The sequence below is a fragment of the Ranitomeya variabilis genome, chromosome 2 (genome assembly GCF_051348905.1).
Source record: "Ranitomeya variabilis isolate aRanVar5 chromosome 2, aRanVar5.hap1, whole genome shotgun sequence".
NCBI classification, from domain to species: Eukaryota; Metazoa; Chordata; class Amphibia; order Anura; family Dendrobatidae; genus Ranitomeya; species Ranitomeya variabilis.
The window spans coordinates 1,113,483,387-1,113,501,183 of NC_135233.1; the positions used below are offsets into that span (position 1 = coordinate 1,113,483,387).

The 17,797-nt window shown below is 45.2% G+C and overlaps 1 protein-coding gene across 5 annotated transcripts in view; it reads left to right on the forward strand.

Annotated features, from left to right (window-relative positions):
* LOC143808880 (uncharacterized) overlaps positions 1-17,797 on the forward strand; it is a 268,459-nt gene that overhangs the window by 41,529 nt on the left and 209,133 nt on the right. For all 5 annotated transcript variants that reach the window (XM_077292040.1, XM_077292037.1, XM_077292038.1 and 2 more), the window contains one exon: positions 237-413. In XM_077292040.1, the coding sequence (XP_077148155.1) occupies positions 237-413 (177 nt within the window). The remainder of the gene's footprint in view (positions 1-236; positions 414-17,797) is intronic.

The following is a 17,797-nucleotide window of genomic DNA, read 5'->3' on the forward strand; positions in this document are numbered from 1 at the left end:
ACAGAGCGGCCCAGACAGCACCACCACCAAACCACTGGCAGCAGCTTTGTGTTGACTCTCGATCTCCCAACTACCAGGGTCCTCGGACCTCCCAAACAGCAGGGAGTAATCCAGGTAGTCAGTGCCACATGAGCGCTCCTGGTGAGATGGATGGGCAGCTGCTGAGACCACACATAAAATGTCATGTTCTTATGTTTCCTTATGTGTAATATTCATCAGCATCTCTCCATATACAGGATTACACCATAGAGAAGAAGACATCAGGTGACTGTGTGACTCCCATCATCCATCTCCATGTATCCGGAAGAGGGAGCAGGAGTGAGAGCCCCATCACAGAAGCCCCACACTCCCCGATGCCTGAGAAGAAGGTCCGAGATCTCACCAACGAGATCACAGAGCTGCTGACCAGAGAGGTGACTGCTGGGAAATTCTACAGTAATACACTGCAGGATTCTGGGTGATAGGAGAGGAGACTGCTGGGAGATTATACATTAGAGGATTCTGGGTGGTGATAGTATACAGTTAGGTCCTGAATTATTTGGACGGTGACACAAGTTTTGGCATTTTTGCTTTTTACATATTGGAGATCCAGTTATATGATCCGTGTGGGATCTCGGTGCCGATTCTCAGCTTTAACCCTTTCTGACATCAGACATAATGATCCGTCCCGGAGTTCTGGGCCTTATTGACCCGGGACGGATTATTACGTATACGTGATCGTGTGTGCACAGAGGCTGCGGGCGACCACCACCAGGTGACAGCTGATTCTGACAGCGGACACCCAGCACTAATTCCCAGGATCAGTCACGCACCGCTCCCGGCACTTTACCCCCTAAATGCTGCGATAGAATGCTGGAGCTGGCAGAGGGATGACCGCCCCTTTGCCTTTGGATCAGAGACCCTGCGGCATGACGTTGCTATGGTGACCCGTTGTTGTCATAATGGCTTCCTGGTCACCAGAGCTAGGAAAGTTGCTAAGTCATGGACAGAGCACGATCAGCAGCTTTCTCCCTCAGCGCAGAGCTGACAGTTTGCACAGTACAGGTATGCTGCTGCATCCCCATGATCTACAAGCCATCAACCTGCAAGAAATGATTGTCCCATAGGGGGACAAAGTAAAAAAAAAAAAGTAAACCTTTTTTTGAAATACTGGTAATTTAAACATATAAAAAAAAAATAAAAACATCAGGAGATAATCTATCCATAAATAAATATTTGTATGAAAAAAAAAAAAAACAAGGTACACATATTTGGTATCACTGCATCCGGAACGACCCAACCTATAAAAGTGTCCCACTAGTTAACCCCTTTAGTGAACAACATAAAAAAAAATAAAAAGGCAACAACCATCAGCGCAGAAATAAATGTTATAGTAAAGAGATGTAAAAATAATTCTTTTCTATAAAATACCGTATATACTCAAGTATGAGCCGAGTTTTTCATCACATTTTCTTGTGCTGGAGAAGCCCCTCTCTTCTAATACTCGAGTCAGGGTCCCAGAAGACGGAGGGGGAGCTGCAGCGGAGGAGCAGCGAGTCGCAGGAGGCAGGAGCCGGCTGCTGCAGCTAAAGCCGGCACTGGCAGTGAATATTAATTTCACTTTAATAGCGGGCACAGTAGTCGCAGCCGCCGGCTTCCTACAGCGGCCGAGCGATCACGTGTTCCCGCTAATTTTAGGGAATCTGTCACCCCAAAAATAGTATAATGCGCAAAACAAGAAAAAAGAAAGAAATCTATCCGCACTAACAGGTGATGATTACTAAGAACTCCAATTCACTGCTGTATGTCAATCTGTGCAGCCAGAGCTTGAGGACGGGGTGCACCTCTTGAAAAACATAGTCCATGTAATAAATAATGTTGAGAAATCGAGGGCACTCACCGTCAGACGTGTAGTTCAATCCTTTATTGTGGCATAAAATAGTAGTAGCAGGTCTTACAGGAAAATGCGGGTGTCGTGAGACGACGGACCATTTCGCGCTAGTGCGCTTCTACAGGTCTAAATCGTATATGAGCTGCGGCCACTGGCATCAGGGGCTTCTCTCCAGCATTCTGTAATGCATTCTGTAACGCTGTAGATAAGCCCCCGATGTATCCTGAAAGATGAGAAAAAGAGGTTATTTTATACTCACCCAGGGGCGGTCCCAGTCCGGTTTGGGTCTGATGGGTCTCGCTGTCCGGCGCATCCTATTTTCATTCGATGACGTCCTCTTCTTGTCTTCTTGCCGTGGCTCTGGCGCAGACGTACTTTGTCTGTCCTGTTGAGGACTGCAGTGCGCAAGCGTCGGGCCTCTCTGACCTTTCCCAAGATTCCCAGCCCCGCAGTGTGAATAAATCAGAAGAAACTGCGGGGGGGATCTCGGGCTGCGCGCATACGCAGGCGCGAGAATGAAGACATCAAGTGATGTCAGTGGAAGGGCAGCGCTAACTGCGTATGCCCGAGAAATAAAATTACAGCGCGAGCACTGGGGACATAACTGAACGCTGAGGAGGCGACGGCGCCCAGAGGAAAGGAGGAAATGACTGATGGCTGGGAGGGAGGAAAAACGCGTGCCCTCCTGACAAACTACCGGTATGGAGGGCAAATTATAAAAACGATTCTCTCAGTGGTGGAAGGGACCCCAAATAAAAGAGCCACCTTGGCAGAATGCAGCATTAGTGCTACACAAGGTGGCTCTTTTAGTTATTAACGCATAGGGGGGTGACAGGTTCCTTTTAAGGGTGCATGTCTCCAGAAGCACAGACTGGGCATAATGTACTGGTCACTACAACGTACTGGTCACTACAACGTACTGGTCACTACAACAGCAGTGTGCAATTTTCACTCAGCAACATTCACTGCTGCTTGCTTCTGGAAAATACCCATGGAGTCAAAATCATCACTGCACCTGTAGATAAATTCCCCAAGGGGTATAATTTCCCAAATGGGGTCTCTTGAGGGGCATTCTTCTCTTCTAGTAATTAGGGGCTCTGTAAATGGAGTCCTCAAACTCTTCTAGGGAAATCTGTGCTCCAGGAGGCAAACCGCGCTCCGTTCCTCCCGAGTCTCTCCGTATGGCTACGTAGCACTGTACGGCCACATATGGGGTATTGCCACGTTCAGTAGAAATTGTGGGACACATTTTGGAGCCATTTTTACCCACTTCTTGTGTGAAAAGGTAAAATCTGGAGCTAAAACCAAATTTTGGTGGTTAAAATGTACCGTATTTTCCAGCGTATAAGACGACTTTTTAACCCCTAAAAATTGTCCCAAAAGTCGGGGGTCGTCTTATACGCCGGGTACGGGTGCACAGAGCGATCCTGGATGGTTCCCAGGGTCTGGAGGAGAGGAGACTCTCCTTCAGGCCCTGGGATCCATATTCATGTAAAAAATAAAGAATGAAAATAAAAAATATGGATATACTCACCCCTCCGACGGACCCTGGCTCTCCGCATGAGCGGTCACGTGACTGCGACGTCATTGCAGGTCCTTCTCTCACTGCATTCTTAGGAACGGAGGCAGACGCTTGCAGCACTGAGAGCCAGGGTTCGTCGGAGGGGTGAGTATATCCATATTTTTTATTTTCATTCTTTATTTTTTACATGAATATGGATCCCAGGGCCTGAATGAGAGTCTCCTCTCCTCCAGACCCTGGGAACCACACGCTGTATAAGATGACTGGGCGTATAAGATGACCCCCGTCTTATACGGCGGGCATATCCCAAATTCCATATTTTATATGGAAAAGTTGGGGGTGGTCTTATACACCCAGTCGTCTTATACACCAGAAAATACGGTACTTATTTTTTCTTCACTGCCCAATGGTATAAAGTTCTGTGACACAGCCATGGTGTCAATATGATCACTGCACCCCTAGATGAATTCAATGAGAGGTGTAGTGTGTAAAATGGGGTCACATATGGGGGTGTCTGTTGTTCTGGGTCCTGAGGGGCTCTGCCAGTGTGACATGGCCCCCTCAAACCATTCCAGCCAAATCTGAGCTCCAATATGGCGCCTTCTGAGCTTTGCACTGTGCCTCAAAAGTAGTATTCCCCCACAAATGGGGGGTCGCCGTGTTCAGGGGAAATTGGACAACAAGTTCTATGGTACAATTTCTCCTGTTACCTTTATGAAAATGGAAAATTTGGGGCAAAAATAACATTTTTGAGAGGAAAATGTGATTTTATTATTTTCACGGCTCAACGTTTTAAACTTCTGTTAAGCACCTGAGGATTAAAGGTGCTCACGACACATCTAAATACATTCCTCGAGGGGTCAAGTTTACAAAATGGGGTCACTTGTGGGGGTTTTCACTGTTTAGGCACATCGGGGGCTCTCCAAACCGGACATGACATCTGCAAATGATTCCAGGAAATTTTGCATTAAAAAACCGCTCCTTCACCTCCGACCCCTGCCGTATGCCCAAAGTGGTTTTCTCCCTCATATGGGGTATTTGCATGCTCAGGAGAAATTGCACAAATTTTGGGGTTCATTTTTTCCTGTTTCTCTTGTGAAAAATTGAAAAATTTTTGGTGAAAAAAGATAAATGTTAATTTTTTTCCACGTTCAAAAAATTCCTGTGAAGCACCTGAAGGGTTAATAAAGTTGTTGAATGTGGTTTTGAGCACCTTGAGCGGTGCTGTTGTTAGAATGTTGTCACTTTTTGGTATTTTCTGCCACATAGACCCCTCAAATGTGACTTCAAATGTGAGGGGGTCCCTAAGGAAAAAAAAAAAAAATATATATATATATATATATATATATATATATATATATATATATATTTTGTTGGAAAAATGAGAAATCGCTGGTCAACTTTTAACCCTTAACTTCCTAGAAAAAGAATTGGTTCCAAAATTGTGCTGATGTAAATTAGACTCGTGGGAAATGTTATTTATTAACTATTTTGTGTGACATATCTCTGTGCTTTAAGGGCATAAACATTCAAAGTTTAAAAGTTGTGAAATGTTAAAAATTTTCACCAAATTCCCATTTTTTTTTTCACAAATAAATGCAAGTCATATCGAAGAAATGTTACCACTAACCTGATTTACAAGATGTCCTGAAAAAACAGAATCAACGCGATCCGTTGAAGAGTTCGAATTATTACCACATACAGTGACAGCGGTCAGAATTGTAATAATTGGCCCGGTCATTAACGTACAAACCACCGGGGGGTAAAGGGGTTTACTTGAGGGGATTCCCATCCTAATTGGAGGAAGGGGTCAGGAATGATAGCTCTGCAATCTGTACAATAGCATGTAAAAGTGTAGACACCCCTGGTGAAAATTACTGTTGTTGTGAACAGTTCAACAAGTTAAAGATGCAATGATCTCTAAAAGGCCTAAAGTTACAGACTACACATTTCCTTTGTATTTTAGTCAAAAAATATCAATATATTTTCATCTTTTACATTTTAAAAATAATGAAAATGAAAATTGGCAGATACAAAAGTTTGGGCGCCCTTGTAGATTTTTGTGCTCAGATAACTTTGACCAAGGTTTGAGACCTTCATTGGCCTGTTAGTTATGGCTTGTTCACCATCATCTTTAGGAAATGCCGGGTAATGTAAATTTCACAGCTTTATAAAAACCCTGCCTCCTCTAACCTTGTGCCAAAAAACAGCAACTATCGGTTCTTCTGAGCAGCTGCCTAGTACTCTGAAAATGGTGGAGTCTCACAAAGCAGGAGAAGGCTATAAGAAGATAACAAAGCGTTCACAAGTTGTCCTTTCCTCAGTTCAAAATGTAATTAAGAAATGTCCGTTATCAGAACAGTGGAGGTCAAGATACGATCTGGAAGCTCAAGCAAAATTTCAGTGAGATCGACTCATAGCATTGCTGCAGCTGAAAACACCCCCATAGCATGATGCTGCCACCACCATGTTTCACTGTTGGGATTGTATTGGGCAGGTGATGAGCAGTGCCTGGTTTTCTCCACACATTCCGCTTAGAGTTATCACCAAGAAGGTCTCTATCTTCATCTCATCAGACCAGAGAATCTTATTTTTCACAGTCTGGGAGTCCTTCATGTGTTTTTTAGCAAACTCTATGCGGCTTTCATATGTCTTGCACTGAGGAGAGGCTTCCGTCGGGCCACTCTGCCATAAAGGCCCGACTGGTGGAGGCTGCAGTGATAGTTGACTTTGTGGAACTTTCTCCCATCTCCCTACTGCATCTCTGGAGCTCAGCCACAGTGATCTTGGGATTCTTCTTTGCCTCTCTCACCAAGGCTCTTCTCCCATGATTGCTCAGTTTGGCTGGACAGCCAGGTCTAGGAAGACTCCTGGTGGTCCCAAACTTCTTCCATTTAAGGATTATGGAGGCCACTGTGCTCTTAGGAATCTTGAGTAGTGCAGAAATTCTGTTGTAGCCTTGGCCAGATCTGCTCCTTGCCACATTTCTGTCTCTGAGCTCCTTGGCCAGTTCCTTTGACCTCATGATTCTCCTTTGGTCTGACATGCACTGTGAGCTGTGAGATCTTATATAGACAGGTGTGCGCTTTTCCAAATCAAGTCCTATCAGTTTAATTACACACAGCTGGCATCCAATGAAGGAGTAGAACCATCTCAAGGAGGATCACAAGGAAATGGACAGCATGGGACTTACATATGAGTGTCTGAGCAAAGGGTCTCAATACTTATGATGACCATGTGAGATTTCAGGTTTTCTTTATTAAATTTGCAAAAATTACTACCTTTCTGGTTTTTGTTCAGTCAAGATGGGGTGCAGAGTGTACATGAACCCCTTCCTGACATGCGCTGTACTAGTACTACTCTGCGGGAACTGTGTTAACGCAAACCGCAGTACTAGTACAGCGCTGCTATTTCCGGTCACCGCGCTGCATTGCGTGGTGATCGGGTGAGGATGGCTGCTGTTCCTGATAACAGACCATCCCGGCACTTCACCACGTGGGGCTGATCCGCGTCGGCGATCGCTGTGATTGGCTGGTGAACTCTCACCAGCCAATCACAGCAAAGCTGACAATAAAGTTGTTGGAAATAAAAAAGCATGTGACAGGCTGTGCTCTGTGACATAGCACCAATCACAGCCGTCACAGTGGGTGGGGTGATAACGTCACCTCACCTGATTAACCCCTATGGCGCTGATTGGCAGAACAATAGCTTCTAGCCAATCAGTGCCAAAGGTGTTAATCTAAAATAGCAATCACCGCCCTGCACGCCATCTTTATCTCAGATTTGGCATGCAGAGTGGTGGTCTAAGCCCCTGTCAGGACTCAGAACATTTTTTACCTTTTGTGCATTACTGCCCTTTTCCAAGATGGCGTCTTTGGTCTCCTGTGCACTTTGTCTTCCTTCTATAAAACTCCACCCCAGCCTTCAGTCTGTGCTAGAGTATTCTGCCTTGCATCCAGCTCCTGACCTCTGATTACTCCCTGGCTATATACCTGCTCCTGTGAACCTGTGTGGTGATCCTGCTACTCTGCTCTGAGTTCCTGCTGCATACACCAGTTTCCAGTAATCCTCCTTCATCTGCTGCTCGTGTTTACTTCCATCTGCATTTGCTGGACATGTAAGCTGTTTCTGCTCTGCAAGAACCTGAGACTATTACCCAGGCCTCCCTGGTTGAGCTAAGATATGATTTGAACTGCCTTATAAGCATATCTATCTGTGTTTGGACTAAGACAAGGATTTATTTGTGTCAAGTTTCCTCAAGAATAATTGTGCTTCATAGACTTTCTGCTTGATTCCTCTGACGTTTCCTATAGACTGCTGAGCTGCGTTTAATATTTACACCAAGTGTTGTGGACTTGAGTTTCTCTCTGCACCTGTTTGAATCACCATGTGATAATATAGACTTTACCACTTATAAAACTGTGTCCTGTAGTTGTCTTGTTCCACGCAAAGAGTCTCCTGAGTTATCCCCTATAATTATTACAGCCCCTCTGTGTCACATGAGATAAAGACTCCATTGGTGGCCAGTGCGATCAACCCGGTGATTTCCTGCTCTGTGCTGTGATTTGCATGCTGTGACTCCTGTGATCACAGCAGCAGCACCTCCCCCACCCCTTTCCCTGTTCCAGTACCCCTCCTCCCACCAATTGATTTTTGCGCTCTTTTTTCCTGTTCGCGGCGTCCCGCGCTGAGCATTCTTGCCCTTCCTGTGTCCGCAGCGCTTTGATCAGTGTCGCTGCTGATCAGAGACTGCGCCACAGGACTTTTTCTTTTTTTAGCTAGTTAGTGTAGCGGACTTCGCAGTCTAAGCGACGTCTGATTTTTTTTTAATTTTTTTTTAGAAAAAAATAATAGTAGTTAGTACAGCGTAGCTTTAGACACAGCAAGGTAGCCTAGCCGCGTCACATCGTTAGTGACGACCGATCTTCTTTTAGAGAAAAATATTGTACAGCGTAGTTTTAGTGGTAGCGTGTTAGTACAGCCGGCGTCACAGCGTTACTGACGACCGATCTTGTTTTAGGAAAAAAAAAAAAGTACAGAGTAGTTTTATAGGTAGGGAGGCAGCTTTTTTTTCTTGCATTAAAAGTGCATTAGGGGAGCGGACGTCACATTGTTGGTGACGTCCATTTTTCTTTTGTAAAAAAGACTTTGCGTCTGATAAATTTATAGGGGGGGCATTACTGCAGTGAACGTCTGTATTTTTTGTACAAACTTTTTTTTCTGATTTTTCTTTCCATTTTTTCTTCTACATTTTATCTGTACTTTTTTTTTCCTCTCTGTTTTGTTATGATAGAGTACCCTATACACAAGCCCCACACATTACACATGTAAAAGCACCACTTACATACGCATCCGCAGGGTTTGGCAAAGTAAAAAAAAAATGGCCCATTCATCAACAAGGCGCTATTCACCAGAGGAGGCTTACGCCGTCATTGCATCCGACACGGATTCAGCCAGTGAGGAAGATCCCAGGGCAGCACGGTGGCTCAGTGGTTAGCATTGCAGCCTTGCAGCGCTGGAGTCCTGGGTTCAAATCCCACTAAGGACAACATCTGCAAAGAGTTTGTATGTTCTCTCCTTGTTTGCGTGGGTTTCCTCTGGGTTCTCCGGTTTCCTCCCACATTCCAAAGACATACTGATAGGGAATTTAGATTGTAAACCCCATTGGGGACAGCGATGATAATGTGAAAAACTGTAAAGTGCTGCGGAATATGTTAGCGCTATATAAAAATAAAGATTATTATTATTATCCCACATTCCTCTATTGCTCATCCTCCTCATCTGGTGAGGAAGGACCCCCAGCAAGGCGCCCTAGGACTCCTGCAGCAATCGATCTAATATGGACCCAAAAATGTTCAGCCCGTCATTCCGGATTTCAGCAGCAGCTCAGGAATCCAGTTTGACACCATTGGCCTCACTGAAATTGACTTCTTCAAATTCTTTTTCAGTGATGAAATAATAAATCTTATGGTGGTGCAGACGAAGCTGTTTGCCCAGCAATTTTTCCCCAAATCCCACGTCATCATACTCCAGATGGACCCCCGTAAATGCAGCAGAGATGATGACATTTTGGGGAATTGTGCTGCATATGGGCATAATAAAAAAAAACAGAAAAACAGAGATTCGTCAGTACTTGAGTGCTGATATTCTCTACAGTACACCGGTATTCGCATGGCCATGACAAGGACACGATTTATAGGGATCCAAAGATTTTTGCATTATAGTGATAATGCGCAGTGTCCTTCCCAAGACGATCCAAACTTTGATCGTCTATATAAAATTCGCCAGTGGTTGAACACTTCAGCAGAAAATTTGCTGAGGTGTACATACCCCAGAGGGACATCGCTATTGATGAATCTCTCGTTCACTTCAATGGGAGGCTAAAATTCCGACAATACCTGCCCAATAAGAGGTCCAGGTACGGAATAAAGCTGTACAAACTGTGTGAGAGTACCTCAGGGTACACCCACAGATTTAGGGTCTACGAGGGGAAGGACACTCAAATTAACCCCCCTGAATGCCCACCCGTCCTGGGGGTGAGTGGGAAAGTTGTGTGGGAATTGCTGCACCCACTGCTGGATAAAGGTTATCACCTCTTCATTGGTAACTTTTCATAGAGTGGTAGAGTTGGAAGGGACCTCCTGGGTCATCTGGTCCAACCCCCTGCTGTAAGCAGGATTCACTAAATCATCCCAGACAAATGTCTGTCCCTCTCTGAAGACTTCCATTGAAGGAGAACTCACCACCTCTCGTGGCAGCCTGTTCCACTCATTGAGCACCCTCGCTGTCAAAAAGTTTTTTCTAATATCTAATCTGTGTCTCCACCCATTCAGTTTTATCCCATTGCTTCTAGTCTTTCCTTGTGCATATGAGAATAAAGATGATCCTTCTACCATGTGACAGCCCTTGAGATATTTGTAGACAGCTACTAAGTCTCCTCTGTCTTCATTTTTGCAAGCTAAACATTCCCAAATCCTGTAACCGTTCCTCATAGGACATGGTTTGCAGACCGGTCACCATTCTGGTCGCTCTTCTCTGAACTTGCTCCAGTTTGTTGATGTCTTTTTTAAAATGTGGTGCCCCAAACTGGACACAGTATTCCAGATGAGGTCTGACCAAGGAGGAGTAGAGGGCAATAATGACTTCACGTGATCTAGACTGTATGCTTCTGTTAATACATCCCAGAATTGTCTTTGCCTTTTTTGCTGCTGCATCACCCTGTTGACTCATGCTTAGTCTGTGATCTATTAGTATACCCAAGTCTTTTTCACATGTGCTGTTGCTTAGCCCTATTCCTCCCATTCTGTATATGCTTTTATCATTTTTATTGCCCAGATGTAGTACTTTGCATTTTTCCCTGTTAACCCCTTCCCGACCTTTGACGCATACGCTGCGTCATGAAAGTCGGTGCCAATCCGACCTGTGACGCAGCGTATGCGTCATGGAGGGATCGCGCTCCTGCAGATCGGGTGAAAGGGTTAACTCCAATTTCACCCGATCTCCAGGAACAGGGGGAGTGGTGCTTCACCCCCTCGTGGCTACGATCGCTCTGATTGGCTGTTGAAAGTGAAACTGCCAATCAGAGCGATTTGTAATATTTCACCCAAAAAAACGGTGAAATATTACAATCCAGCCATGGCCGATGCTGCAATATCATCGGCCATGGCTGGAAAACCTAATTTGTCCCCCCCCCACACCCACCGATCTCCTCCCCAGTGCTCCGTTACGTGGTCCGCCCCCCTAAGTCCTCCTGTCCGCTCCCCCCGTGCTCCGGTCCCCTCTCCCTGTGCTCCGGTCCCCCCCCCCCCCCCCCCCCCCCGTGATCCGATCACCCCCCTTTCATACTTACCGGGCCTCCCGGTGTCCGTCCGGCTTCTCCATGGGCGCCGCCATCTTCCAAAATGGCGGGCGCATGCGCACTGCGCCCGCCGAATCTGCCGGCTGGCAGATTCGTTTCAGATGTATTTTGATCACTGCGATATAGCCTATCACAGTGATCAAAATAAAAAAAATAGTAAATGACCCCCCTTTATCACCCCCATAGGGACAATAATAAAAATAAATAAAATATATTTATTTTTTTTTTCTACTAGGGTTAGGGTTAGAACTAGGGTTAGAATTAGGGTTATAATTAGGGGTAGGGTTAGGGTTAGGGGTAGGGTTAGGGCATGTGCACACAGTGCGGATTTGGCTGCGAATCCGCAGCGGATTGCCGCGGATCCGCAGCGGATTGGCCGCGGATCCGCAGCGGATTGGCCGCGGATCCGCAGCGGATTGGCCGCGGATCCGCAGCGGATTGGCCGCTGCGGATTCGTAGCAGTTTTCCATCAGGTTTACAGTACCATGTACACCTATGGAAAACCAAATCCGCTGTGCCCATGGTGCGGAAAATACCGTGCGGAAACGCTGTGTTGTATTTTCCGCAGCATGTCAATTTTGTGCGGATTCCGCAGCGTTTTACACCTGTTCCTCAATAGGAATCCGCAGGTGAAATCCGCACAAAAAAACACTGTAAATCCGTAGGTAAAACGCAGTGCCTTTTACCTGCGGATTTTTCAAAAATGGTGCGGAAAAATCTCACACGAATCCGCAAAGTGGGCACATAGCCTTAGGGTTAGGGTTGGAATTAGAGTTAGGGTACCGTCTCACAGTGGCACTTTGATCGCTACGACGGTACGATCCGTGACGTTCCAGCGATATCCATACGATATCGCTGTGTCTGACACGCAGCAGCGATCAGGGACCCTGCTGAGAATCGTACGTCGTAGCAGATCGTTTGGAACTTTCTTTCGTCGCTGGATCTCCCGCTGTCATCGCTGGATCGTTGTGACAGCGATCCAGCGATGCGTTCGCTTGTAACCAGGGTAAACATCGGGTTACTAAGCGCAGGGCCGCGCTTAGTAACCCGATGTTTATCGTGGTTACCAGCGTAAAAGTAAAAAAAAAAACGTACATACTCACATTTCGGTGTCCTTCAGGTCCCTTGCCGTCTGCTTCCCGCTCTGACTGTCTGCCGGCCAGAAAGTGAGAGCACAGCACAGCAGTGACGTCACCGCTGCGCTCTGCTCTCACTGTACGGCGGCACTCAGTCAGAGCGGGAAGCAGACGGCAAGGGACCTGAAGGACACCGAAATGTGAGTATGTACGTTTTTTTTTTTTTTTTTACTTTTACGCTGGTAACCACGGTAAACATCGGGTTACTAAGCGCGGCCCTGCGCTTAGTAACCCGATGTTTACCCTGGTTACCCGGGACCTTGGCATCGTTGGTCGCTGGAGAGCGGTCTGTGTGACAGCTCCCCAGCGACCACACAACGACTTTCCAACGATCACGGCCAGGTCGTATCGCTGGTCGTGATCGTTGGTAAATTGTTATGTGAGACGGTACCCTTAGGGTTGGAATTAGGGCTAGGGTTGGAAATAGGGTTAAGATTAGGCTTGTGGTTAGGGTTAAGGATAGGGTTAGGGTTGTGTTGGGGTTACAGTTGTGGGTAGGGTTGGGATTAGGGTTAGGGTTGGATTTAGGGTTACGGGTGTGTTGGGGTTAGGGTTGTGGTTAGGGGTGTGTTGGGGTTAGGGTTGTGATTAGGGTTATGGCTACAGTTGGGATTAGGGTTAGGGGTGTGTTGGGGTTAGTGTTGAAGTTAGAATTGAGGGGTTTCCACTGTTTAGGCACATCAGGGGTCTCCAAACGCAACATGGCGCCACCATTGATTCTAGCCAATCTTGCGTTCAAAAAGTCAAATGGTGCGCCCTCCGTTCCAAGCCCCGACGTGCGCCCAAACAGTGGTTTACCCCCACATATGGGATACCAGCGTACTCAGGACAAACTGGGCAACAACTATTGGGGTCCAATTTCTCCTGTTACCCTTGCAAAAATAAAAAATTACTTGCTAAAACATAATTTTTGAGGAAAGAACAATTATTTTTTATTTTCACGGCTCTACGTTATAAACTTATGTGAAGCACTTGGGGGTTGAAAGTGCTCACCACACATCTAGATAAGATCCATTTGGGGTCTAGTTTCCAAAATGGGGTCACTTATGGGGTGTTTCTACTGTTTAGGCACATCAGGGGCTCTGCAAATGCAATGTGACGCCCGAAGACCATTCCATCAAAGTCTGCATTTCAAATGTCACTACTTCCCTTCCGAGCCCTGACGTGCGCCCAAACAGTGGTTTACCCCCACATATGAGGTATCAGCGTACTCACAACAAACTGGGCAACAAATATTGGGGTCCAATTTCTCCTGTTACCCTTGTGAAAATAAACAATTGCTTGCTAAAACATCTTTTTTGAGGAAAGAAAAATGATTTTTAATTTTCACGGCTCTGCGTTGTAAACTTCTGTGAAGCACTTGGGGGTTGAACGTGCTCACCACACATCTAGATAAGTTCCTTGGGGGGTCTAGTTTCCAAAATGGGGTCACTTAGGGGGGGTGTCTACTGTTTAGGCACATCAGGGGCTCTGCAAATGATTCCCGCAGACCATTCCATCAAAGTCTGCATTCCAAATCGTCACTACTTCCCTTCCGAGCCCCGGCATGTGCCCAAACAGTGGTTTACCCCCACATATGGGGTCACAGCGTACTCAGGAGAAACTGGACAACAACTTTTGGGGTCAAATTTTTCCTGTTACCCTTGGGAAAATTAAAAAATTCTGGGCTAAAAAAATATTTTTGAGGAAAGAAAACATTTATTATTTTCACGGCTCTGCGTTATAAACTTCTGTGAAGCACTTGGGGGTTCAAAGTGCTCACCACACATCTAGATAAGTTCCCTTGGGGGTCTAGTTTCCAAAGTGGGGTCACTTGTGGGGAGTTCCTACTGTTTAGGCACATCAGGGGCTCTGCAAACGCAACGTGACGCCCGCAGAGCATTCCATTAAAGTCTGCATTTCAAAACGTCACTACTTCCCTTCCGATCCCCAACGTGTGCCAAAACAGTGGTTTACCCCCACATATGGGGTATCACCATACTCAGGAGAAACTGCACAACAACTTTTGGGGTCCAATTTCTCCTGTTACCCTTGGGAAAATAAAAAATTGTGGGTTAAAAAATCATTTTTGAGGAAAGAAAAATAATTTTTTATTTTCATGGCTCTGCGTTATAAACTTCTGTGAAGCACTTGGGGGTTCAAAGTGCTCACCACACATCTAGATTAGTTCCTTGGGAGGTCTAGTTTCCAAAATGGGGTCACTTGTGCGGGAGCTCCAATGTTTAGGCACACAGGGGCTCTCCAAACGCGACATGGTGTCCGCTAATGATTGAAGCTAATTTTCCATTCAAAAAGCCAAATGGCATGCCTTCCCTTCCGAGCCCTGCCGTGCGCCCAAACAGTGGTTTACCCCCACATATGGGGTATCATCGTACTCAGGACAAACTGGACAACAACATTTGGGGTCCAATTTCTCCTATTATCCTTGGGAAAATAAAAAACTCCGGGCTAAAAATCATTTTTGAGGAAAGAAAAATAATTTTTTATTTTCATGGCTCTGCGTTATAAACTTCTGTGAAGCACCTGGGGGTTTTAAGTGCTCACTATGCATCTAGATTAGTTCCTTGGGGGGTCTAGTTTCCAAAATGGGGTCACTTGTAGGGGAGCTCCAGTGTTTAGGCACACAGGGGCTCTCCAAACGCGACATGGTGTCCACTAACGATTGGAGCTAATTTTCCATTCAAAAAGTCAAATGGCGCGCCTTCCCTTCCGAGCCTTGCCATGCGCCCAAACAGTGGTTTACCCCCACATATGAGGTATCGGCGTACTCAGGAGAAATTGCCCAACAAATTTTAGGATCCATTTTATCCTGTTGCCCATGTGAAAATGAAAAAATTGAGGCTAAAAGAAATTTTGCGTGAAAAAAAAGTACTTTTTCATTTTTACGGATCAATTTGTGAAGCACCTGAGGGTTTAAAGTGCTCACTATGCATCTACATAAGTTCCTTGGGGGGTCTAGTTTCTAAAATGGGGTCACTTGTGGGGGAGCTCCAATGTTTAGGCACACAGGGGCTCTCCAAACCTGACATGGTGTCCGCTAACGATGGAGATAATTTTTCATTCAAAAAGTCAAATGGCGCTCCTTCCCTTCCGAGCCTTACCATGTGCCCAAACAGTAGTTTACCCCCACATGTGAGGTATTGGTGTACTCAGGAGAAATTGCCCAACAAATTTTAGGATCCATTTTATCCTGTTGCCCATGTGAAAATGAAAAAATTGAGGCTAAAAGAAATTTTGTGTGAAAAAAAAAGTACTTTTTCATTTTTACGGATTAATTTGTGAAGCACCTGGGGGTTTAAAGTACTCACTATGCTTCTAGATCAGTTCCTTGGGGGGTCTAGTTTCCAAAATGGGGTCACTTGTGGGGGAGCTCCAATGTTTAGGCACACGGGGGCTCTCCAAACCTGACATGGTGTCCGCTAACGATGGAGATAATTTTTCATTCAAAAAGTCAAATGGCGCTCCTTCCCTTCCGAGCCTTACCATGTGCCCAAACAGTAGTTTACCCCCACATGTGAGGTATCGGTGTACTCAGGAGAAATTGCCCAACAAATTTTAGGATCCATTTTATCCTGTTGCCCATGTGAAAATGAAAAAATTGAGGCTAAAAGAAATTTTGTGTGAAAAAAAAAGTACTTTTTCATTTTTACGGATTAATTTGTGAAGCACCTGGGGGTTTAAAGTACTCACTATGCTTCTAGATCAGTTCCTTGGGGGGTCTAGTTTCCAAAATGGGGTCACTTGTGGGGGAGCTCCAATGTTTAGGCACACGGGGGGCTCTCCAAACGCGACATGGTGTCCGCTAAAGATTGGAGCCAATTTTTCATTCAAAAAGTCAAATGGCGCTCCTTCCCTTCCGAGCCCTGCCGTGCACCCAAACAGTGGTTTACCCCCACATATGAGGTATCAGCATACTCGGGACAAATTGGACAACAACATTCGTGGTCCAGTTTCTCCTTTTACCCTTGGAAAAATAAAAAAATTGTTGCGAAAAGATCATTTTTGTGACTAAAAAGTTAAATGTTAATTTTTCCCCTCCATGTTGCTTCTGCTGCTGTGAAACACCTGAAGGGTTAATAAACTTCTTGAATGTGGTTTTGAGCACCTTGAGGGGTGCAGTTTTTAGAATGGTGTCACTTTTGGGTATTTTCAGCCATATAGAACCCTCAAACTGACTTCAAATGTGAGGTGGTCCCTAAAAAAAATGGTTTTGTAAATTTTGTTGTAAAAATGAGAAATCACTGGTCAAATTTTAACCCTTATAACTTCCTAGCAAAAAAAAAATTTGTTTCCAAAATTGTGCTGATGTAAAGTAGACATGTGGGAAATGTTATTTATTAACTATTTTGTGTCACATAACTCTCTGGTTTAACAGAATAAAAATTCAAAATGTGAAAATTGCAAAATTTTCAAATTTTTCGCCAAATTTCCGTTTTTTTCGCAAATAAACTCAGAAATTATCGACCTAAATTTACCACTAACATGAAGCCCAATATGTCACGAAAAAACAATCTCAGAACCGCAAGGATCCGTTGAAGCGTTCCTGAGTTATTACCTCATAAAGGGACACTGGTCAGAATTGCAAAAAATGGCAAAGTCATTAAGGCCAAAATAGGCTGGGTCATGAAGGGGTTAAAAACCATTCTGTTAATTGCTGCCCACTGCTCCAGTTTATTTATATCTTTTTGAATCCTCTCTCTCTCTCTTCTGTAGTATTAGCTATCCTTCCTAGCTTTGTGTCATCAGCAAATTTAATCAGTTCACCCTCAATTCCTTCATCTAAATAATTGATAAAGATGTTAAACAATACAGGGCCCAGGACAGAACCCTGTGGTATCCCACTTGAGACATTCTTCCAACTGGATGTGCAGCCATTTACGACCACTCTTTGGGTCTGATCACTAAGCCAGTTATGAATCCACCTAACAGTTGCCTTGTCCATACTTAGTCATTTTGTCAATAAGCATCCCACTCTTCAAGGCCCTCTCTGCCAGAGGTACAGCTGCATGTGGCACAGTGTGAAAAAAATCAGCGAGGCCTCCCTAAGCCGCAAACACTGAGAAAAGTGGAAAGCAGAGCCCAATGCAGCGACAACATGCTGGTGGTCAAGTATAAGGACAAAAGGGATGTCCTTGTCTTGGCCACCATGCACCATGACAACAGCACCCTTGTCACTGTTCGTGGGACCACAACACAAGACCCAAAACCAGATTGTATCTTGGATTACAATCGGTACATGGGGGGTGTGGATCTTTCTGATCAGGTCCTCCAACCATACAGTGCCATGCGAAAAGCCAAAGTATGGTACAAAAAAATTGGCCGTGCACATTGTACAGATGACAATGTACAATGCTTTTGTGCTGTTTCGATCTGCAGGCAATACGGGGACCTTCCTTCAGTTTCAGGAGGAA